The 23,246-nt window shown below is 49.0% G+C and overlaps 1 protein-coding gene across 2 annotated transcripts; it reads left to right on the top strand.

Annotated features, from left to right (window-relative positions):
- The first annotated feature begins 3,505 nt into the window (after window positions 1–3,505).
- Window positions 3,506–21,432, top strand: LOC127580707 (acidic mammalian chitinase-like). Of its 2 annotated transcripts, none has more exons than XM_052034475.1 (12): window positions 3,506–3,758; window positions 10,092–10,121; window positions 10,205–10,406; window positions 12,091–12,147; window positions 12,298–12,463; window positions 14,084–14,208; window positions 15,478–15,601; window positions 16,708–16,890; window positions 17,333–17,449; window positions 18,218–18,356; window positions 20,297–20,506; window positions 21,284–21,432. In XM_052034475.1, the coding sequence occupies exons 3-11, from the start codon at window positions 10,297–10,299 to the stop codon at window positions 20,500–20,502; spliced, it is 1,227 nt and encodes a 408-aa protein (XP_051890435.1). In that variant the 5' UTR covers window positions 3,506–3,758; window positions 10,092–10,121; window positions 10,205–10,296; the 3' UTR covers window positions 20,503–20,506; window positions 21,284–21,432. The 2 variants fall into 2 exon arrangements, with proteins under 2 accessions (XP_051890435.1, XP_051890434.1); XM_052034474.1 differs by lacking the exon at window positions 3,506–3,758 and adding an exon at window positions 5,454–5,577.
- The last annotated feature ends 1,814 nt before the right edge of the window (window positions 21,433–23,246 follow it).

Genomic DNA, 23,246 nt, shown 5'->3' with positions numbered 1-23,246 from the left:
CTGCAGAGGGAACTCCGCAGGTGAGGTGGCATCTATGCAGGCAAAGGAATGGTCAACGTTTCAGGTCGAGACCCTGCACCAGTTGTCCTGTTACAGGATCTCAACCCGAACCTTTGACTATCCCTTTCCTTCCACAGATGCTGCTCGACCCGCTGAGTTCCTCCAGAAGTTTATTTTGTGCTCCAGATTCCAGCACTGGGCGGTGCCTCAAGAAGGTGGCATTCATCACTAAGGCCCCTCACCATCCAGGACATGCCCTCTTTTCGTTACTACCATTGGGGAGGAGGTACAGGAGCCTGAAGACCCACACTCAATGATTTAGGAACAGCTTCTTCCTCTCTGCCATCAGATTTCTGAACAGTCCTTGAACCCATGAGCACTACCTCGTTATTCCTTTGTTTTTGCACTATTTATTTATTTTATAGTAATTTTATGTCTTTGCACTGTACTGCTGCCACAAAACAACAAATTTCACATCATATGTCAGTGATAATAAACCTGATTCTGATTCTGTGTCTCTGAAAACTCATGGAATTGTGCATGAAGCTGGACATCAGCATTGCAATATTAGAAAAGCTAAAACATTTTTAAACACATTGAAGCAAACTGTATTAAATAGGATCTAAAAGTGCCAATACTAACCATAATGTCCCACAACCTTTCTCCTGCACAGCACCCTCCTCAGCACGGACTGGGTGAGTGAAATCCCCCTGGGATTTGCCGGAATCTCTCCTATGAGGCACCAGTGATGGGGGTCAGCTGTTGAGAGGTCGACAAAGGACAAGTCTGGGACTTTCCCTTTGTGCTTAGCGAGGAGGAAGTAGAACCAGGAGGAAAATCCCAGCCCAGGCAACCGACACACCAGGCGTGGAGTCATATTCAGTGATTCTTTACAACATAGAAGGAGACCAGTCAGCCCATCGAGTCTATGCCAGCTCACAGAGTAATCCCTTCTCCCGCTAATTTTCCCTGTAACCCACATTCCACCAATTCCACCACCCACCTACATTTATGGAGGACATTTAACCAAGCAACCTGCACATCTTTGGGATGTGGGAGGAAACGGGAGCACCCGGGGGAAACCCACGTGGTCACAGGGAGAACATGCAAACTCCACACAGACAGCACCCAAGGTCAGGATTGAACTCGGGTCTCTGGAGCTGTGAGGCAGTGGATCCACCAGCTGTGCCACAGTTTTGGAATAGCACACCAAAACTGGAGGATCGCGTGTATCTTGTGTCAATGTAGCATTGAGATAGAGAGAAGAAAGAAAGATGATTGGAAAACAAATTCTATGGCATTTAAAAGACATCTGAACAGGTACATGGATAGATGGATATGGGCCAAACTCAGGCAAGTGGGACTAGCTTAGGTGGGCATCTTGGTCACTATGGACCACTTTCCGTGCTGTATGACCTCTATGAGTCTATGACTCTAAGAATTTTAAGACTCTATCAGGGACCTGAGATTATGAGGACTTCAAGTTCATGGATGTTAGAATAAGTGAAGACAGATGTGAGAAAGCACCAAAGGCTTGGTCGAAGGTTCTAACAGCTGATTGGTTGAAGCAGCCAATCGAAACAGCCGGTCTTCGTGACTCACAGATTTGGTGGTTCAAAGTTCACCTTGAGCCCAATCTGATTGAAAACTAGAGGGGGACGGAACCAAAAACTAGAGGGCATAGGTTTCTGGTGAGAGGGGAAAGATTTAAAGTGGACCTGAGGGCAACTTCTTCACTCAGAGGGTGGTCCATATATGGAACGAGCTGCCAGAGAAAGTGGTTGAGGCAGGTACAATAACAACATTTAAAAGACATTTGGATAAGTACATGGATTAGAGGGATATGGTCCAAACTCAGGCAAATGGGACTAGCTTAGTGGGCAGCTTGGTCAGCATGGACAAGTTGGGCCGAATGGCCTGTGGCTGTGCTTTATGACTCTGTGACTCTCTGATTCAAAGTCTGGGAAGCGTCTCCTGAATTATGAGCAGAGGGGCGAGTGGAGCAGGTAACTCATGGGACCAAAGAAATAAAATACTCTTTCAGAGGTGTACAGAGACAGATGTATGTCTGAGAAATCCAGATCAGAATGGTTTTCCAATCAACACCTTCCGACATTTGGTTTCCATTCTATGAAATTCCAGGACTGTGTACTCAAATGATTTTCACCGCTCAGTCCAAGCACTGAGGAACTCACATAAATTAAATTGGGACAGATAAATCTGTCATGCATTGAACCACCTGTTGAACCATAGAAAGCATCCTATCTGGATGCATCACGGCTTGGTACGGCAACTGCTCTGCCCAGGACCACAAGAAACTGCAGAAAGTTGTGGACACAGCCCAGCACATCACGGACACCAGCCTCCCCTCCATGGACTCTGTCTTTACCTCTCGTTGTCTTGGCAAAGCAGCCAGCATAATCAAAGACCCCATCCACCCTGCCTGAGGGCACGTACCACCAGACTTAAGGACAGCTTCTACCCCACTGTGATAAGACTATTCAATGGTTGCCTTATACGATGAGATGGACTATGACTTCAAGATCTACCTTGTTGTGACCGCGCACCTTATTGCACTGCACTTTCTCTGTAGCTGTGACACTTTACTCTGTACTGTTATTGTTTTTACCTGTACTACATCAATGCACTCTGTACTAACTCAATGTAACTGCACTGTGTAATGAACTGACCTGTACGATCGGTATTCAAGACAAGTTTTTCACTGTACCTTAGTACATGTGACAATAATAAACCAATACCAATACCAATATCTCAAAGATGTCAAAACGTGCAAATGGGGCAGTCCTGCAGTTATAGTCATACAGCAAAGTGCAGAAGCCTTCAGTCCAACTGGTCTGTGCTGACCAAGAATCCCACCTAAGTTGGTCCCATTTGCCCGCATTTGGCCCATATCCGTCCAAACCTTTCCTATCCACATACCTGTCCAAGTACCTTTTAAATGATGTTAATGTACCTGCCTCAACCACTTCCTCAGGTAGTTGGACATCATTCCCACTAACAAAGAACAAACTAGTGGAGGTACTCCGCGTCTGTGGGGGGAAATAGACAGTCGACAGATGAAGGGTCTCGACCTGAAATGTTAACCATCCACTCCCTTCACAGATGTTGCCGATCTACTGAATTCCGACACTAGTTTGTTTGTTGCTCCAGATTCCAGTGTTGCAGTCTCTCGTGTCTCCAGCATTCCCACCGGACTTGGCAACTGGGTGCAAGGCTCTCTCACTCGAGGTTAGAGGGCTCACAGTGCAGAATAAGTGTCTCCCATTGTCCAGCCTCAGTCAGGATCTGTCCCTAACCATGGACTGCGATTATACAATGACTTCTTTCATATTGTGTTATTGCGCCATCTTGTGTGATCTGATGATGCAGCAGATCATGGATTTCAACATCCACTGATCTACCAGCGGTTCCTGCCCTAACACTCAGTCAGTTCTACAGAGCAGGCCTTGATATTCTGTGCCCAATACTGGACTCCTGAAACAGATGCTTTATTCCGAACTCTGCGATGCCCAAAATTACCAGGCTGACACAGGAAGAATGGTCGCAAAGTATCCTTATGAGGAGGTACAGAAGTCCCTCACCACCAGGTTCAGGAACAGCTATTTTCCTACAACCATCAGGTTCTTGAACCAACCTGCACAACCCTAAGCAACACACGAAATGTTGGAGGAATTCAGCGGGTGAGGCAGCATCTCTGGAGGGAAATGGACAGTGAACGTCAAGACAGTGCAGTCCAGGTAAGGAGTTGACTGACCCGCTGAGTTCCTCCAGCGTTCTTTGTGTTGCTCCAGGTTCCAGTATCTGCAGTCTCTTGTGTTCACACAACCTTAACCCTACTTCAGCAATGGAACACTACAGACCACCTCTTGCACTACCGTGGACTTGTTTCTAATTGTGTTTTGCACAGTCTCACTTTTTCTTCACTGCCTTGTAAAATTTATGTATAATTCATGTGTACCATTTCACACTTACCTAGACACAGAGGAGCCCATTTGGAATTGGAATTGGAATTGGTTTATTATTGTCACATGTACCAAGATACAGTGAAAAACTTAGTTTTGCATGCCATCCAGACAGATCATTTCAAAACATAAGTACATCAAGGTAGTGTAAAGGGCAAAACAATACCAGAATGTGGAATATAGTGCAGAGAAAGTGCAGTGCAGGTAGAAAATAAGGTGCAAGGGTCATGATGAGGTAGATTGTGAGGTCAAGAGTTCACCTTTAATGTACAAGAGGTCCATTCAGGAGTTTTATTACTGCGGGACAGAGGCTGTCCTTGAGCCTGGTGGAAGGGGGGGGGAGAAGAGACAATGTCCAGGGTGGGTTGTCAGCCCATCACATGGGTTTGGCACATTATACCCATTCTGGCTCCCAACAGAACAACCCCATCAGTGCCCTTCCCCTTATTTCCCTGTATCCCTGCAATTTATTCTTTCCCACACGCCCATCAGCTCCCCTTTGATTTTTTTTTGCCTCTTACCTACAGAAGGCGAAAGTTACATTGGACAATTAACCTACCGGCATGTCTTTGTGACATGGGAGAGAACTGGAAGCTTGTGCAGTCACAGGGTGAGCTGTAGATGGTGCACGCTGCAGACACTGTGCACCGTTGGTGGAGGGAGTGAATGCTTAGGGTAATGGACAAGGAAACAATCAAGAGAGCTGCTTTGTTGAGCTCCTGAAGAGTTGTTGAGCTTCTGTTCAAGCTGCACTTATCAGGGTGACTGGAGAGCACTCCAGCGTTCTCTGGGACCACGGAAGTTGTCATTGTTACAACCGCTGTCTCTAGCAGGGAATTCCACAGGCTGACATGGTGGAGTTCCCCTTTTTAACTAACTTCTCCTTTAGATTCTTTAATTAAAAAGTTCACATTTATGGTGAAAGGGGGAGATGTGCGGGGCAAATTTTTTTACACAGAAAGTGGTGGGTGCTTGGAATGTGCTGCCAGGGGTGGGGGTGGAAGCAAACACAACAGAGGCACTTAAGAGGCTCTTATATGGAGGGATATGGTTCATGAGTAGTCAGATAGATTTATTTTAATTTGGTATCACAGTCAGCACACACATGATGGGCTGAAGGGCCTGTTCCTGTGCTGTCCTGATGCTGTGTTCTATGTTCTATATTTGAACCATGGACTTCTGGAATGCAACTGCTGTGGCTATCCTTCAGCAAGCTGCATGAAGTGCAGGCATGTGTTAGTTATCCGAGACAGAAGGCAGTGCTCTCAGTCCAGGTGAAGGTCTCAACCCCAAAACATCGACTGTCCATTTCCTTCCACAGACGCTGCCTGACCCGCTGATTCCTCCAGCAGCTTGTTTTTTCTCCAGGAGGTGGTGCAATAAAGATAAGACAAGATAAGATTTCTTCATTAGTCACATGTACATCAAAACACACAGCGAAATACATCTTTTGTGTAGAGTGTTCTGGGGGCAGCCCGCAAGTGTCGCCACGCTTCTGGCGCCGACATAGCACGCCCACAACTTCCTAATCCGTACGTCTTTGGAATGTGGGAGGAAACCGGAGCACCCGGAGGAAACCCACGCAGACATGGGGGTAACGTACAAACTCCTTACAGATAGCTGCCGGAATTGAACCCGGGTCACTGGCGCTGTAATAGCATTACGTTAACCGCTACACTACTGTGCCTGCCACTTCATTCCATTGCAATGGGGTTGGTTGTGATTAGTGGTAAATAGGTAGTTGCAAGGTAACCCAAGAGAGGGCACCACAACTGGTTATGGTAATAAATCAGCAGGTAGTTTGTGAGATTGGCAGGGATTGGCATTCTGACTAGGTGCATCGCCGCCTGGTATGGAGGCTGCAATGCACTGGATCACAAGAGGCTGCAGAGGGTTGTAGACTCAGCCAGCTCCATCATGGGCACAACCCTCCCCACCATCGAGGACATCTTCAAGAGGCGGTGCCTCAAGAAGGTGGCATCCATCACTAAGGACCCTCACCATCCGGGACATACTCTCTTCACGTTACTACCATCGAGGAGGAGGAGCAGGAGCCTGAAGACCCACACTCAATGATTCAGGAACAGCTTCTTCCCCTCCGCCATCAGATTTCCGAATGGTCCATGAACCCATGAACACTGCCTCATTATTCCTCTTATTGAAATATTTAGTTTTGTAATTTATAGTAAATGTATATCTTGCACCGTACTGCTGCCACAACACAACAAATTTCACGTCACATAAGTCAGTGATAATAAACATGATTCTGATTCTGATTCTGAAAGGCAAAAGGATTAAATTTAGAAATCAGGTTGTGCAGACTAGGAGGGTATTTCTTTCAGTGTAAAAAGATTAAGGAGTAATCCCACTAAACCATTTAAGGTTATTAAACGATTTGATATGGTGCATCCTGACCTGCTCGAGTACCTTGCCCCTGTGTGTACTGTCAGATATTGCTTTGCAATCAGACTGCCAAAATAAACCTGCAGATGCCAGAAATATAAAATAAAACCAATGGAGGCACAAGAGATTTTTTTTTACACAGAGTCATACAGCACAGAAACAGGCCCTTCGGCCCAACTGGTCCATGCCGACCAAGATGCCCCATCCAAGTCAATCCCATTTGCCAGAGTTTGGCCCATGTCCCCCTAAAACTTTCCAATCCGTGTACCTGTGCAAATGTCTTTTAAAAGTTGTTATTTTACTTGCCTCAACCGCTTCTTCTGACAGCTCGTTCCACATGGATACCACCCGCTGTGTAAAAATATTGCCCCTCAAGTTCCTATTAAATCTTTTCCCTTTCACCCTAAACCTATGCCCTTTTGTTCTTGATTCCCCATCCCTGGGAAAAAGACTGTGTGCATTCACCCTGTCTATGCCCGTCATGATTTCATACACCTCCATTAGATCACCTCTCAGTCTCCTGCACTCCCAAGGAGTAAAGTCCCAGCCTGTCCAACCTCTCCCAATAACCTAGTCCCTCAAGTCCTGGTAAGTGCAGATCTGACAGATTAGACAAACATCCTCAAGGGGATGAGTACCCTCCTTCTCATCCTTTGCCCTTACTTCTCATTGAGCCTGGAAATTAGTAGCAGTGTTTGATACCTTGGAAGTCCTCGGAGGTTGATCTTGGGGCCCCTGGGTTTCCCTCCAACCTCTCCACTGCCTTTCCCTCAACCCCTCTGGAGGGCACTGTGTGTTTACTGTGGAAATAAAAGCCATTTTATGTAAACAAGTGGAAAGTCAGTTTGTTTGCTTGTATTCCTGACCCTGCGCAGGTGGCATCCCATGAACGGATCATAGGTTTACAGTGTTCGCAGAGTTACTCTCCAACAGTTGTTAGTGAGAGCTGTTAACCTGAGGAGAGGGAGGTGTGGAGATACAAGAGAGTAGAATGGACCTTGTTTTGTTTTGTTCTAATTGTGTTCTTTCTTGTAAAAATTGTGTATAATTTATGTTTAATTCATGTTTCTCTTGTGAATGCTGCTTATCTGATGCTCTGTGCCCGTGATGCCGCTGCAAGTAAGTTTTTCATTGCACCTGTGCACACATGGACTCATGCAGATGACAATAAACTGGACTTGACTTGACTGCAGAGGCTGGAATCTGGAGCAAGACACAAACCACCAGAGGAACTCTGTGGGTCGAGCAGCATCTGTGGAGGAAGAGGGACGGTTGACGTCTCAGGTCGAGACCCTGCATCAGGACTGAGAGTGGAGAGTGGAGACGGCCAGTATAGAGAGATGGGGGGTGGGTGGTGTGGTGGGACAGGGGCTGATAAGTGATAGGTGGAACCAGCTGAGGTTGGGGGATGATGGGGCCAGGTGGGGGGAGGGGGGAGTGTGGAGACTCGTAGGCGATCGGTAGAAAACAGATGTAAAATGGGCAGATGGGGCCAGGTGGGGGCAGGGTTAGGAAAGGTAGAGTGTTTTTGCGTAGAGTGCTCTGGGGGCAGCCTGCAAGTGTCGCCACACTTCCAGTGCCAACATAGCACGCCCACAACTTCCTAACCCCTACGTCTTTGGAATGTGGGAGGAATCTGAGAACCCGGAGGAAACCCACGTAGATACAGGGACAAGGTGCAAACTCCTTACAGACAGCGGCCGGAATTGAACCCGGGTCGCTGATGCTGTAAAGCGTTACGCTAACCGCTACAATACCGTGCCTGCACATAGAAAAGGTTCAAAGGGATATAGGCCAAACATGGGCAAATGGGACTATCATGGATGGGCATCTTGGTCGGCATGGACCAGTACTCTCCAACCTGTTCAAAGAGAGTACTCTTCCCTACCTTCAATAGAGGACATTATTCCAAAAGTAAAAAGTCCTCCCATCTTTCTAAGGTTTTAAAGTATTTTGCCTCGAAAGAAAACAAGGGCAGAGTTCAAATGAAGGGCAAATTTCGAGGTGGGTTTACAGGTATTTATCAAGATAAGGTTCACTATAAGATTATCAAGAAAAATAATTACTTAGGTAAATATCAAATGCATAGTTGATTACTTTTCCAAAGCCATAAGCTCTCAACACCCAACATTATTAATAAATAGAGATAAACCCAGTTTATAAAGAGCCAACAGGGCTCACACCGTTCACTGGCTGCAAGATGGCAAAGCTCATAATCAGCATAGGTGAGTTGTTCTTCCATTTCCACACCTTTATGTATCGTTGAATTCTTATGTGAGGTTAAATGAAGGAATCTAACAGAGTGAAGCTTAGATTCAAGGAATCCAGATGAAAAAGCTAGCATCAGGAATGATGATCACGAAACTACGGCACTGGTAAATTGCTTTATTATTGTCACATGTACCGAGATACAGTGAAAAACTTGTCTTGCAAACCGATCGTACAGATCAACTCATTACACAGTGCATTGAGGTAGTACAGGGTAAAACAATAACAGAATGCAAAGTGTCACAGTTACAGGGAAGTGCAGTCCAGGCAGACAATAAGGTGCAAGGCCACGACGAGGTAGATTGTGAGGTCAAGAGTCCATTTTCACATCTAACATTGTCATTAACACCCATCTCACTGAAGTGGACAAAATTCTTACTGGGCTTGACAGGGTGGATGCAGAGCTGATGTTTCCCATGACTGGGGTGTCCAGAATTAGCGGTCACTGTCTCAGTGGGTGACCAATCAGGGCAGAGACGAGAAGAGATTTCCTCACCCAGCGGTTGGTGAATCTCTGGAATTCTCCACCTGATTTGTGGGAGTTGATGTGTTGATGGGCCTCTGGGCAGTGAGTGGTTGATCTCTGGATATTAAGGGGATCGCGGGATATGGGGATGGTGCAGGAAAGTGGTGCTGAGGTCAAAGACCCGCCATGATCTTGTTGAATGGGGCAGCAGACCAAGGGGCAGAATGGCCTTCTCCTGTTCCTATTTCTTGATTCCTTTTGCCACAGTTGCTCAGTGAAGGTCAAAGTGTGCAGCAGCTGGTGGGGTCACAGCCTCTCCTCACCCGAGACCGGAGTTCACTCCTGACCTCGGTCCTGTCTGGGTGGAATTTGCACTCTAACTGAGTGGGTTTCCTTCGAGTTCCAGGTTCCTCCCACATCCCAAAAACTTACGGGTTGGTAGGTTAACTGACAATATTAAATTACCCCTAGTGTGTAGGTGAGGTGTAGAACCTCAGGGGAATTAATGGGAATGTGGGGAGAATGAACGAAAAGGATCGATGCCGGATTGGTGTCCATGTGTGGTTGATGGATAGTACCGATTCAGTGGGACAAAGGGCCTGTTTCGGAGCTTGATCTTTCTCCGACTCTATAATGCAATGAGCAGCTCCAGTCAACAGGTCAGTGCCAAACTCTGAGGAGCAATCAGGGATGGGCAATAAATGCTGGGCTTGTCAGTGACTCCCAGACCTTGTGAATGAACAGACGGACAAATCCAATCGTCAACTCAAGGTGAATTATTTCAGGAATTGTGAATCAGTGAAACGTTAAGGAACCGAGCACCTCAGTGTCACGGAGCGAACAGCTCATGCTTCATGTCACGGAGACCAGGTCCAAGACTCAGACTGCACTTGGGAAAAGTGCAACAGGTCTGAATGTTTGGGGGGAATCCGATCATACTTCAGAAACTTACCCTGTGTTCTCTGTTACAGCGGTGGTTTTGTTGGCGTGCCTGCAACTGGGTGAGTCTTTGTGCATCGCAAGCTTTGCTTCACTTTGTCTGTTGGGTGGAGGCATTCTGCTGACCCCTGTTTCCCACCCACAGGCTCTGCCTACAGACTGGTGTGTTACTTTGCAAACTGGGCTCAGTACAGACCAGGAGCAGCGAAATACGTCCCCGATGACATTGACCCCTGCATGTGCACCCACCTGATCTACGCCTTCGCTGTGATGAGCAACAATAAAATTGTCACCTACGAATGGAATGACGTTACTCTCTATCACTCATTCAACGCTCTGAAGACCAGGTACTGTGAGCTAGACCCAACGCCCAGGTCTTGTGCTCCCATTCTCAGTGGGCAGAGCCGCTGCCTCACAGCTCCAGTGACCCAGGTTCGGCCCAGAGCTCGGCTGCTGTCTGTGTGGAGTTTGTTTGTATAGGTATTGGTTTATTATTGTCACTTGTACCGAGGTACAGTAAAAAACTTGTCTTGCATACCGATCGTACAGGTCAATTCATTACACAGTGCAGTCACATTGAGTAAGTACGGAGTGCATTGATGTAGTGCAGGTAAAAACAATAACAGTACAGAGTAAAGTGTCACAGCTACAGAGAAAGTGCAGTGCAATAAGGTGCAAGGTCACAACAAGTTAGATCATGAGTCCATCTCGTATAAGGGAACTGTTCAATAGTCTTATCACAGTGGGGTTGAAGCTGTCCATATTCCTTCTAACTCCGTGGGTTTCCCCTGGGTGCTGTGGTTTCCTCCAATATCCCAAAAAAGTGCTGGTGGGCAGATGAATTGGCGACTGTAACTTGTCTTTAGTGTGTGGGTGAGTGGTGGAGCCTGGGGGGAGCTGGTGGGAATGTGGGGAGAACAAAGTGAGATTAATGTAGGATTGGTGTGAGTGGATGGCAGATGCCAGCATGGATTCGAGGGGCCGAAGGTCCTGTTTCCCAGCTGTCTCTCTCTGTGACCCGATGACTGACCGGAACTCTTGGTGTTCTGCACCGAGGGGGAGCACACAGGCGAATGGGACGGCTGGACATTCCAGGTGCAGGGGTCCATGCTGAGCGACACACTGAGTCTCAGTGCAGCCACCACGAAGGCTCTGTGGGGACGGTCCACAGTCTCGGGTCGTGCAACCGGTGGCTGGGCCCTGCGGAACAGGCTCTCTGATGCGGGGTTTGGGGATGGGGCACAAACAACTTTGGCATGTTGCAGGGGAATGTATTGAATGGGTTGTTACAGTGAAAGACAACAGAGACATCTCCTGATTGTGTTCACTGTATATACTATCAATATTTTTGTCGAAGCACTCTGTGTTGTACAGGCTGATACCAGGGACACCCAGTCCGTTCCCCAGGAACAGTGCGTAGACCACAGAGTGAAAGGTGCCCTCTGGTCAGTTCGAACCTCACGGGTCCGCCAGTGGATGGAGGTGTCCATGACGGAACATCTCCACGGACACATTACTGGGTCCAGGGTACGTGCCGAGGGACTCACTGAATCTGGTGCAGACTTAGTGGGGAAAGGTCACAGGTTGAGGCTCTGCTGGTATCACACGGGGGGGGAGGGGGGGCAGTGGTTGGACCTTGTGAAAACCCTCGAATGCCTCCTCTGGGAACGCGTGTCAAGGGACATTAATGTCCTGCTGTCAGAATGTGAATCTTGTACATAAATGGAATGAACTCTCGTCCTGTGAATGGTGACATCGAATGAGAGAGTAATGAACAGATTTGGTATCAGGGGAGAGAGAGAGAGAAGGAGGGAGAGAGTGAGTGTGTTGGGGGGGAATAGAGGGAGAGAGAGAGAGAGGGAGAGAGGGAGAGACCACTGTTCAGTTGATCAAAATTCTAAAACAGAGGACAATGAACAGCCACCACTTATGGTGCCTTTCACTTGGGAGAGAGACTGAATTCTTGGAGAAGGGACTGGGATATTTTAATTCCGGGAATCACTCTCCAACAATCTGTTTAATCTTCAACAGGAACAAAAACTTGAAAACACTTCTGTCAGTCGGAGGCTGGAACTTTGGAACTCAACAGTAAGTCTGAACAACTTTTTGTTTTGTTATCGGATTGGCAGCTGAGGTGAGAATTGATGACTGACACGTTGTCCACACTGGGAACCGTTACCCAGCCCAGAGAGAGCAGTCAGCCAGTTATGGTCACCAGTTATACTGTGCCCCCTCCAGATTCAGCACCATGGTGTCCACACCTCAAAACCGTCAGACCTTCATAACGTCAGCCATCAGCTTCCTGCGTAAATATGGCTTTGATGGTCTGGACATGGATTGGGAATACCCTGGATCAAGAGGAAGTCCTCCACGTGACAAGCACCTCTTCACGGTCCTAACTCAGGTAAGATCGAACACAGCTGATCTATTAGTTACTCATCCTGAGTGGTTCGACCTCACCGTAGCTCCATCGTCAGGGACAGAGGAACAGATCAGTGAAACACATGGAGCAGGATCCAGTGGCTCTGTGGGGGTGGTGGTGGAGGGAATCGCTGTCCACTCGCCCACTGCTGTTGAGCCGGCCTGGACACAGCGACACCGTGGGTAGAGCTGCCGCCTCATTGACTCCAGCGACCCAGGTTCGATCCCAACCTCGGGCGTTGCCTGTGTGGAGTTTGTGGGTTTCCTCTGGGTGCTCCGGTTCCCTCCCACATCCCAATCAGATGCGGGCTTGTAGGTTCATTGTCCGCTGTAAATGGTCCCCAATTTGGAAGTAGAATCTGGGGGGGAGTTGGTGGGGATGTGGGGAGAATAAAAAGTGGGATCAGTGTAAAATTAGTGTAACACCAGGTGCTTGAGGGTCAGCATGGATTCAATGGGCCAAAGGGCCTGTATCCCTGCTGTATCTCCTGTCATTGCTGTATCCCACACTGCAGCTTTGAAGTACGTCAGGGGCTGGAGGTCAGACCTCAGCTGTTCTCCGGCTCCCCCACTCACCTCAACACTGGGTCGGGAGGCAGGTTCCTCATCACCTGGGCTCAGGGGCTGCTTACACTTCACATCTGGCCCCTCACTCTCCACCATCCGCAGCTGGCACATCTGGGACAGCTGTTCATGGAGCAACATCTGTGTCTTATCTGTTCCACCCCATCGCTGGGGATGGAGCAGGAGCTCCCGATAATTCCTCCACCCGTCCTGCTCCGTGACCAATATGGACACAGGTCACGTGGGGAGCAGCTCACGCTCCTGGGACATTGATCCCAAAATGGAAGTTCAAATCCCAATGCCCCAGGATTCACCTTTAGTTGGATAAACCTAGGAATAAAACACAGGACTGGGCAATGTGAGCAGCAGCGAACAGACCACCCTGACCCAGTCTGGCCCACGTGAGACCCCACACCCACAGCGACAGGGTCGACCTTGTACCCCCTGACATATCCCGGTATGCCCCTGCATTCAGGGTGACAAAGATTGGACAATAAACGTTGACCTTGCCAGTGAAGTCCGCACCCTGTCTGTTCAATGATTGGTTTTGCCCCGACTGGTGCCGGTTTAAGACGGGGTAAAGTTCTGTTGTCGAGGTGAACCCTGTGGCTCAGTCACACCCCCCTGGCTGGAAGGTGCTCCTCAAGCTGACGAAACTCACGTGTGTTTCCCAAAGTCCATGGTGAGGCCAATTACTGAGGGAACTGCCACATCGTGGCAGTAATGTGGGCAGTCATGGTAGTGTAGTGGCTAGCGTAACGCTTTACTTTGCCAGCGACCCGGGTTCAACTCCTGCCGCTGTCTGTAAGGAGTTTGTACATTCTCCCTGTGTCTACGTGGGTGTCCTCCAGGTGCTCTGGTTTCCTCCCACATTCCAAAGACGTACGGGTTAGGAAGTTGTGGACATGCTATGTTGGCGCCGGAAGTGTGGCGACACTTGTGGGCTGTCCCCAGAACACTCTACACAAAAGATGCATTTCACTGTGTGTTTCGATGTACATGTGACTAATAAAGACGTCTTATCATCGTTGTCCTTCAGGAGCTGATCGCAGCCTTCGAGGCAGAGGGGAAGAGCACCAGCAGGCCGCGCCTCCTGCTCTCGGCGGCTGTGGCGGCAGGAAGACCCACCATCGAAACGGCCTATGAGATTCCTCAGCTGGGAGAGTGAGTGTTGGTGCCGTTCTTGTGGGTCAGAGGTGGTCCTGGCGTTGGGGAGGGATCGGGAGAGGCTGGGAACCTGCTGGGTCTTCAGGTCTCACCTCACCCACTGGCTTCCAGGGAACCGTTCCTTCTCCAGATGGAAATGCCACTGGGAAACTCCCACGATGCAGCTCACTCCATATGTTGAGGTGTCCAACTGGTAGATTGTCCGGATGTTGGATGTCATTCCCACTAATTCCCAAACCCATTCACTCTTATAGATGTTGCACAGGCTTAGAACAAATGTTCCAGTGAACCCAAAGTTTAAATAGTCTGGTGGGTTTCAGAGAGGGGGGTGTGGGAATTGGGGTCCAGGTGGGTTTCAGGGGGTGGGAACCGGGGTCTCGGTGGTTCACATAAACATAGATTGACATAAGTTATACATAAATTACACGACTAAATAAACACAACGACATCAGTCCAAGTTGAGAAAGGGACAAAGAAATACAGTCCAAGGAAGAATTAGGGTTTTTCAGGTGGGTTCAAGAACCTGACGGCAGTGGGGAAGAAACTGTTGTTGAACCTTGAGGTGTGGGGTCTTCAGGCTCCTGTACCTCCTGCCCGATGGCAGCATCGAGAAGAGGGCACGGCCCGGATGGTGGGTGTCCCTGATGGTGGATGTCACCTTCCGGAGACATCACCTCCTGTAGATGTCCTCGACGGTGGGGAGAGCTGTACCTGTGATGGGACTGGCTGAGTCTCACCACTCTCTGTAGCCTCTCGTGTTCCTGTGCATTGGAGATCCCACACCAGGCCGTGATACAACCAGTCACAATGCTTTCCGGCGGGTAGAGCTGCTGCTCACAGCTCCGGAGACCTGGGTTCAATCCTGACCTCCTCTGGTGTTGCGTGGAGTTTGCACGTTCTCCCTGTACCCGTGGGGGTTTCCCCCTGGTGCTCCGGTTTCCTCCCACATTCCACAGACCTCCAGGTTTGGAGGTGAATTGACCACTTTACGTCGACCCTTGTGTCGGTGGGTGGTCTGAGCTTTGGAGTGGGTGGGAGATGTCGTCAATGGGCATGTATGAGGGAACAGGGAAATAAGTGGGGGGACGGCACGGATGGGAGAGCTCTGAGCCAGCATAGACTAGATGGGCCAAATGACCTCGTTCTGTTTGGAAACATGGGAAAAGCAGAGGTTCCAATGACTGAGGTGGAAGTAAAGATTGAGGAAAGGAACAAATATATTTTACTGGTGACGTCAGCGTTTCTCACAGCTCTTCCCTCTTGCAGAACTCTGGACTTCTTCAACGTGATGACATACGATTTCTATGGTTCCTGGAACCCCTTCACCGGGGAGAACAGTCCCCTCTACGCACTCCCGGCCGCCCAAGGCAACAACAAGTACTTCAATGTGGTTCGTCTCCCTCACTGTTGCTTCATTCAGTGTGCAGTCGGGAGCCTCCTTCTGCCGGCCGCAGTGGCCATCCCTGCCCCTCTCCCTGTCTCCCCATCTCTCCACAGGGCCGATTCCAAGCTGCTGGGTCAGCTTCGGGGAGCTCCCAGGCCGTGTCTGGATTGCCCTGGAGTAACCAGCAGGTCACGGGCGATGTGTGGTCTGCCACTGGCTGCTGCCCTGGGTCTCGGCTGTCCCAGCTCAGCCCCATTACACAACGTCAGTGTTGGACCAGCCGGCCGGGGTCTGGAGGAGGTTTAGAAGCTCCCAGTTGCCCCTGACCCCCTGCAGGAAGCTGCCTGTTTGCCCCAATACCCTCATTGACCTCAGTGTCAGGGTTTACAGGTCGCCTCCTGTCTCAGGCCCTCACGGCCAGCTGCAGCGGAGCCTGTCTTGTCCTGAGGAATATCTTGTGAGAACGCGGACCTTTCCTGCAGCAGGGTAACCATGCATCTGCCGACCACTGTTTCCTGTCTCCTGGTCTGGTCTCAGCTCCCAGGGTCCTGGTCCGCAGCGAGGGTGTGCAGGCTGACGTGGTTCCTCAGGTGTGGGTGACAAAGTGGGGTCACTCTGCCCTGGGAACTATGTTCCCACATCCCGGAGGGACCCAGTCCTGGGAACATTATTCCCACGTCCCAGAGGGACCCAGTCCTGGTATCAGTGTTCCCACATCCCAAAGGGATGCTGTCCTGGGAACTATGTTCCCACATCCCAGAGGGACCCAGTCCTGGGATGAGTGTTCCCATATCCCAGGACCCAGTCCTGGGAACAGTTTTCCAATATTCCAGAGTCACTCAGCAGTGGGAACTAAGCTGAAATATTTATCCCTGCGATACGTACTTCTACATCTCGGGGGAACACAGTTCTGGGATTGGTGTTCCCAATTTCTGGATGTGGTCTCATGGACAGTGCTCCCACATCGAGGAGGCACTCAGACTTGGGAAGAGTGTTCCCACATCCCAGAGATGTTCCACACAGGGAAGAATGTTCCCACGTCCCGGAGGTAGACAGCCTAGGAGTATCCGGGCTCCCTGCAGCCACCCACTCATGGCCCTTCCTCTCCACAGGCCTACACCATCAAATACTGGAAGGATAACGGCGCTCCGGCTGAAAAGATCAACGTGGGATTCCCTGCCTACGGACGCTCATTCACACTCAGCACGTCCAGCACTGCTGTTGGAGCCCCCTCCGTTGGCCAGGGGCCTGAAGGTCACTACACTCAGGAAGCTGGCTTCATGGCCTACTTCGAGGTATTTATAGACCTGCAGACACACCAAAAGTCCAAATTCCTAAAGCAGCACGTCCATGATGGGGATTAATCACAGCAATCCCTTCAATCTCGCACAGGTAGAGGGCTCACAACCCGGGGTGGGTGGGGACTCGGTCCTTTCTCTGCCTGTTTATCACCAGTAAGTCATGGTTGGGGGAGACATGTTAGTTCTGCCTTGCAGACAGACCCACAAACCTCTCGCTGAACCCTCCAGCTGCTGCTGAACTTCTCCCAGAGTTCTGGACTCCACTGTTTACCATGGAAACAGGCCCTTCAGCCCAACTGGTCCATGCCGACTGTGTTGCCCAGCGAGCTAGTCCCATCACCTGTGTTTCACCCATAGCCCTCTAAACCTCTCCTATCCATGGACTTATCTAGATGGCTTTTAAACATTGCTAATCCTTCTTTCCTTGTTTCAACAGATCTGCCTCTTCTTAAATGGTGCTACGCAGAAATGGGACGGACCACAGATGGTGCCGTACGCATACAAGGGAAGGGATTGGGTTGGATACGATGACCCCAAGAGTTATGAAATCAAGGTCAGCTCTTCTCACTGCTGTTTGCTTTAGTTCTGTGAACCAGTTTCCTCCAGAGATTGTGATGTAAACTGAGATAGAATTTCCTGAGCATTTATTGTAAAGGCACACATACCTGTGAATCCATAAGAAATCATAGATTCATAGAGTTATACAGCACGGAAACAGGCCTTTCAGCCCATCTCATCCATACCGACCAAGTTACCCACTGGACGCGTCTCATTTGCCTGCCTTTTCCCATCCTCCTGAACCTTTCCTGTCCATGAACCTGTCCAAATGTCTTTAAAATGATGGAATTTTATCCACCTCTACCACTTTCTCTGGCAGCTCGTTCCACATACCCACCACCTTCTGTGTGATAAGGTTGCCCCTCAGGTCCCCTTTAAGTCTCTCCCCTCTCTCCTTAAACCAATACCCTCTCGTTTTAGACTCCCCTGCTCTGGGAAAACATCTGTGACCATCCACCTTATCTATGCCTCTAATGATTTTATACAGTATATCACCCCTCAGCCTCCTTCACTCCAGGGGACACAGTCCCAGCCTCTCCAGTCTCTCCTCCATAACTCAGGCCCTCCAGTCCCGGCAACATTGCTGTGAATCTTTCTGCAGCCTCTCCAGCATCACCTTCTTGTAGTGCGGCAGCCAGAAACACCATTGCACACAGAGCTTTCCTCAGGCGTAACACGTGAATCGGTCCACCGACCTTCTTGGTTTGGGGTGTCCCAGATCTCACTGAGCCCGCAGTGACTTTCAGAGTGATTTTCCTTCCAGATCAAATGGCTGAAGGAGAATAAGATCGGAGGGGCCATGGTATGGACACTGTCCCTGGATGATTTCAGTGGTACCTTCTGCCACCAGGGTCGCTATCCTCTCATCAGCAAGCTGCACACTGAGCTCAACATTAATCCAGGTAACTCCCCTTTTACATGCGGATGTACCAGGGGTGAGCAGGGGTAGGCCATTCGGCCCCTCACGCCTGTTCTACCACTTCATAACATCATGGCTGGTCTGAGTGTAATGTCCACATTCCCATCTACCCCTGTGGCTTAGTGGAGGATTAGCCCGGAGAGGCACTGAATCATCACTCATGGCAGGGCAGCATTGATCACCTCAGGAAAGCCATGGTGGACTGTCTATCTTGCTCTTGAATGGACCTCTCGTGGGCGGGCACAGTAGTGTAGCGGTTAGCGTAATGCTATTACAGCGCCAGCAACCTGGGTTCAATTCCCGCCACTGTCTGCAAGGAGTTTGTACATTCTCCCTGTGTCTGCGTGGGTTTCCTCTGGGTGCTCTCAGGTTTCCTCCCACATTCCAAAGACGTATGGGTTAGGAAGTTGTGGGCATGCTATGTTGGTGCCAGAAGCATGGAGACACTTGTGGGTTGCCCCCAGAACACTCTATGGAAAGATACATTTCACTGTGTGTTTCGATGTACATGTGACCAATAAGTAATTCTAATCTTATCTAAAAGATGAACTCTTGATCTCCCAATCTACCCTTGCACCTTACTCTCTATCTGCACTGCACTTTCTCTGTAGCTGTAACAATATATTTTACCCTCTGTTTTGCTTTCACTACCTCAATGCACTTCTGTATGGCATTGTCTGTCTGGCAAGCAAACAAAAGCATTTCACTGTACCCTGGTACATGTGACAATCATAAACTAATATTCCAAAATTCTTGAGCGGGTATAGTCTATTGGTGAATGTTCTTGCATGGTGATACAACTGGGCCATTTCAGAGGGCAGTGCAAATGTCAACCACATTGCTGTCTGGAACCACACAGCAGACTTCCTCTGCTAAAGAGCATCAGTGAATCTGTAGTTGGCTCCCTCACTGACACCAGTGTTTTATGCTCCAGATTTAATTAACTGGTTTTAAATGCTGGGATTTCAAAATATCTCTGAGTGATCAGTTCAGGCCTTTGGAAATTCATCCAGTGTTTCTTAACACTAGAGTGACAGGGTCATACAGTTGGCAAACAGGCCCTTCAACCCAACTGGTCCATGTCCACCAAGATGTCCTTCTAAGCTAGTCCCATTTGACCGTGTTTGGCCCATATCCCTCTGAACCTTTCCTATCCATGTACCTGTCCTAATGTATTTTAAATACATAATGTTATTGTACCTGCCTCATCCACTTCCTCTGGCAGCTCGTTCCACATATGGACCGCCCTCTGGGTGAAGAAGTTGCCCCTCAGGTTCCTATTAAATCTCTCCCCTCTCACCTTAAACCTGTGCCCTCTGGTTCTTGATTCCCCAACCCTGGGAAAAAGACTGTGTGCATTCACCCTATCTATGCCCCTCACGATTTTATACACCTCTATAAGATCACCCCTCAGTGTCCTACACTTTAAGGATAAGAGTCCCAACCTGCTCAGCCTCTCTCCATAACTCAGTCCCTTGAGTCCCGGCAACATCTCGTAAATCTCCTCTGCACTCTTTCCAACTTAATGGCATCTTTCCTATAGCAGGGTGACCAAAACTGAACATAATATTCCAAATGCAGCCTCACCAATGTCTTGTACAACTGCAACATAACATCCCAATTTCTATTCTCAGTGCCCTGACTGATGAAGGCCAGCGTGCCAAACACCTTCTTCACCACCTTGTCTAGCTGTGACTCCACTTTCAGGGAATATGTACCTGAACTCCAAGGTCCCACTGTTCTACAACTCTCCACAGGACCCTACTGTTCACTGTGAAAGCCCTCCCATGACTAGTCTTCCCAAAATACAACACCTCACGTTCATCTGAATTAAGCCCCATTTACCATTCCTCGGCCCACTTCATCACTCGTATCAAACTGTTGAAAACTAACTGTGAACCAATAAAACTCGTTTCTTTCCAGAATGTGTGGCTCCTCCTCTCCCCACCAGTGCTCCCATGAAAAGCCCTGGGAACCTCAACTTCTGCAAAGGGAAATCCAATGGCTTCCATGCCGATGCACAGAACAAGAACTACTACTACCAGTGCATGAATGGAAAGACCTACTTGCGAAAGTGTGACACTGGTTTAGTCTTCGATCCATCCTGCGACTGTTGTAACTGGGCTTAAGAAGGTACGTGCACTCCACTGGTATAAGTAACAACGTTGGCTGGTCCTTCAGATCCTGTCATCTCAGGATGTCCGAATTCCTCGGCTAGGGAGGGATCTCATTCATCCGCTGCCTCCCCTCTGGCACACATCCCTATAGAAAGATCACCAGTCTGGGCTTCAACTTGCAAGAGTGCAGAACCCCTTCCAGATCTCAGGCATTCTTCAGCCATTGAAGGGTAGTCATGTAGGAAACAAGGCAGCCAGTTCATGCATAGCAGGATCCCACAAACTGCAGTGCCTTAGTAACCAGTGAACTCTCAGTAACATTGACTGAGCAATAAATGGAGCAAGGGATATGTTGTACCAACACTTGGGGGAGGGGGAACAAATTTAGTTTATTGCAGCTTGTTTGTTGCTAGAGTGGAGGCCCTTCAGCCCATCATGTCCCATGTTAGCCCCCAGCAGAGCAATCAGTCCCATTCCCACTCTCCTTGTCTCTTCTTAAAAATAGCATCTCTGCCAATGCGGCGCTCCCTCAGTACTTCACGGGATGTGTCAGCAAAGCTTAGCTGCTCGATTCCCTGCCGAGGACTTGTGACCCCATTTGTTTATTAGCCAAGAGATGAGACGGTCGCCAACTTGGACAAGATTGTTGTTCTGGTGTCAATGGCAGAGCGTTAAAGTCTTGCAGTTAAACTCCAGCACAGCTGCCCCCAGAACACACAACGCAAAAGCTGCATTTCACTGTGTGTTTCGATGTACATGTGACTGATAAAGAAATCTTATCTCTTACATGAAGCCACAGGCCACCCCGAGCAGACTGGAACTGAAGCAGTGAAACAGGTCACCGTGTCCTAGAGTAAGTGTCCACCAACCGTCACCTTGACCGCTCCAGCAACGTCTCTCAAGTAGTGATACCGATTGTAACTGAAAAATAAAGAATTTGCAGAGAACAGGCTTTGGATAATTATGGTGAATTTGTGTAAAACCTCCAACTGCTTTATGCAATGCATTATCCAAAATGCGGTGACTATCTGATTTTCCCAAACGTTATTCATTTATACTCCAGAGCTAGCTGTGTTTCCAAGTAAGCTGTTCCAAAACAGTTCCGATAAATACATCTACCTGACAATGCAGAAAATTGCCTAGGTACATCCTGTCCACAAGAAGCAGGAAAATCCCACTCCAGCTAATCACTGCCCAGTCAGTCTTCTCTGAACTGTCAACGACCATGGCTAACATGAGGGTACACAATTTTAAGGTGATTGGAGGAAGGTATAAGGGGGATGTCAGGGGTAAGTTTTTTACACAGAGAGTGGTGGGTGTGTGGAACGCACTGCCGGCAGAGGTTGTGGGGGCAGATACATTAGGGACATTTAAGAGACTCTTAGATAGACACATGAATGATAGAGAAATAGGGGGCTATGTGGGAGGGAAGGGTTAGATAGATCTTAGAGCAGGATAAAATGTCAGCACAACATTGTGGGCTGAAGGGCCTGTACTGTGCTGTAGTGTTCCATGATCTATGTTCTAAAGTGATGTAAAGTATCACTGCCATCCAGTAGTACTTACTCATCAAAAAGCTGCTCACTGATGCTCAGCCTGGGCTTTCCCCAGAGACACTTAACTCCAGACGTGACCACAACCTTGGTCCAAACGTGGACCAAAGAACTGGGTTCCCGAGACGAGGTGAGAGTGACCGGTCTTGACATCAAGGCAGCACTCGACAGTGTGGCATCAGGTATCCTGGTCTTGTGAGAAATCCACATGGCTGTCACGTGGCAGTAACGACACTGACCCCCCACTGACCGGAGGACAGTATTGCTCCTCTGATCGGAAGTGATACCACTGTCAATCAAGGTGCGGCTCCACCCACCCCTCAGATGTGAGAGTACCTTTTGTCTCTGAACTTGCCTGACCATTGACTCGTTTAAATCACAACAGTGAGGCTCCACCCAGCCTCCTAGCACCATAAAAGGGGCTGCAATCCCCTAGCCCTTCCTCTTTTGACAACCCCAGGAGTAGTGAGACAACGCTGCAGAGATCACTGGTAAGAGTGCATCACCATGTGGTTTGGGAGTGTTTCACTCAGATTCCAGACAGTCTTAGAGCCAATGCTAGTGTGGGTCAAGCATTGAAGTATTATATCCTGAAGTTGTACATTGTTATTGTGTGCTCGTGTGTGTCAGTGTGTATGTGTGAGTGTATCTTATCCCAGTTGCAACTTCCCCCTCGCATTTGTGGTCTCCTGCGTGTATGTGAGTGTGTGTCTGTTCCCATCCATTCTGTCCCCGCATTTGCCTTTGTGATTAAATTAGTTTTGATATCCAAAGCTCGTGTCCAGAGTCCTTGATCCTTAAGGCTGAAAAGAACCATTTCGCACAACAACTGGTAAAACTAATGCCAATGGGTGTCAAGGGGAAATGCTCCAATGATTGGAGTCATAATGATTGTGGGTGTTGGAGGTCAATCATCCCAGCCCCAGGACATCACTGCAGGACTTCCACAGGGCAGTGTCCTCGACCCAAACATCTTTAGCTGCTTCGTCAATAACCTTACTTCCACCGTGAGCTCAGAAGTGGAGGTGATCACTGAAGATTATGCAATGCTTAATTTCATTCACAACTCCTCAGAACATGCAGCAGCCCGTGCCTGCTTGCAGCAAGACCTCCACAACATTCGTGCACGGGCTGAGCAGTGGCAGTAAGAGACACATCATAGACATGCCGCGTAATGACCATCTCCAACAGGAGAGTAGGATG

This window comes from Pristis pectinata, chromosome 20 (assembly GCF_009764475.1).
Source record: "Pristis pectinata isolate sPriPec2 chromosome 20, sPriPec2.1.pri, whole genome shotgun sequence".
NCBI lineage: Eukaryota > Metazoa > Chordata > Chondrichthyes > Rhinopristiformes > Pristidae > Pristis > Pristis pectinata.
This window is presented reverse-complemented; position numbering and strand designations above follow the sequence as displayed.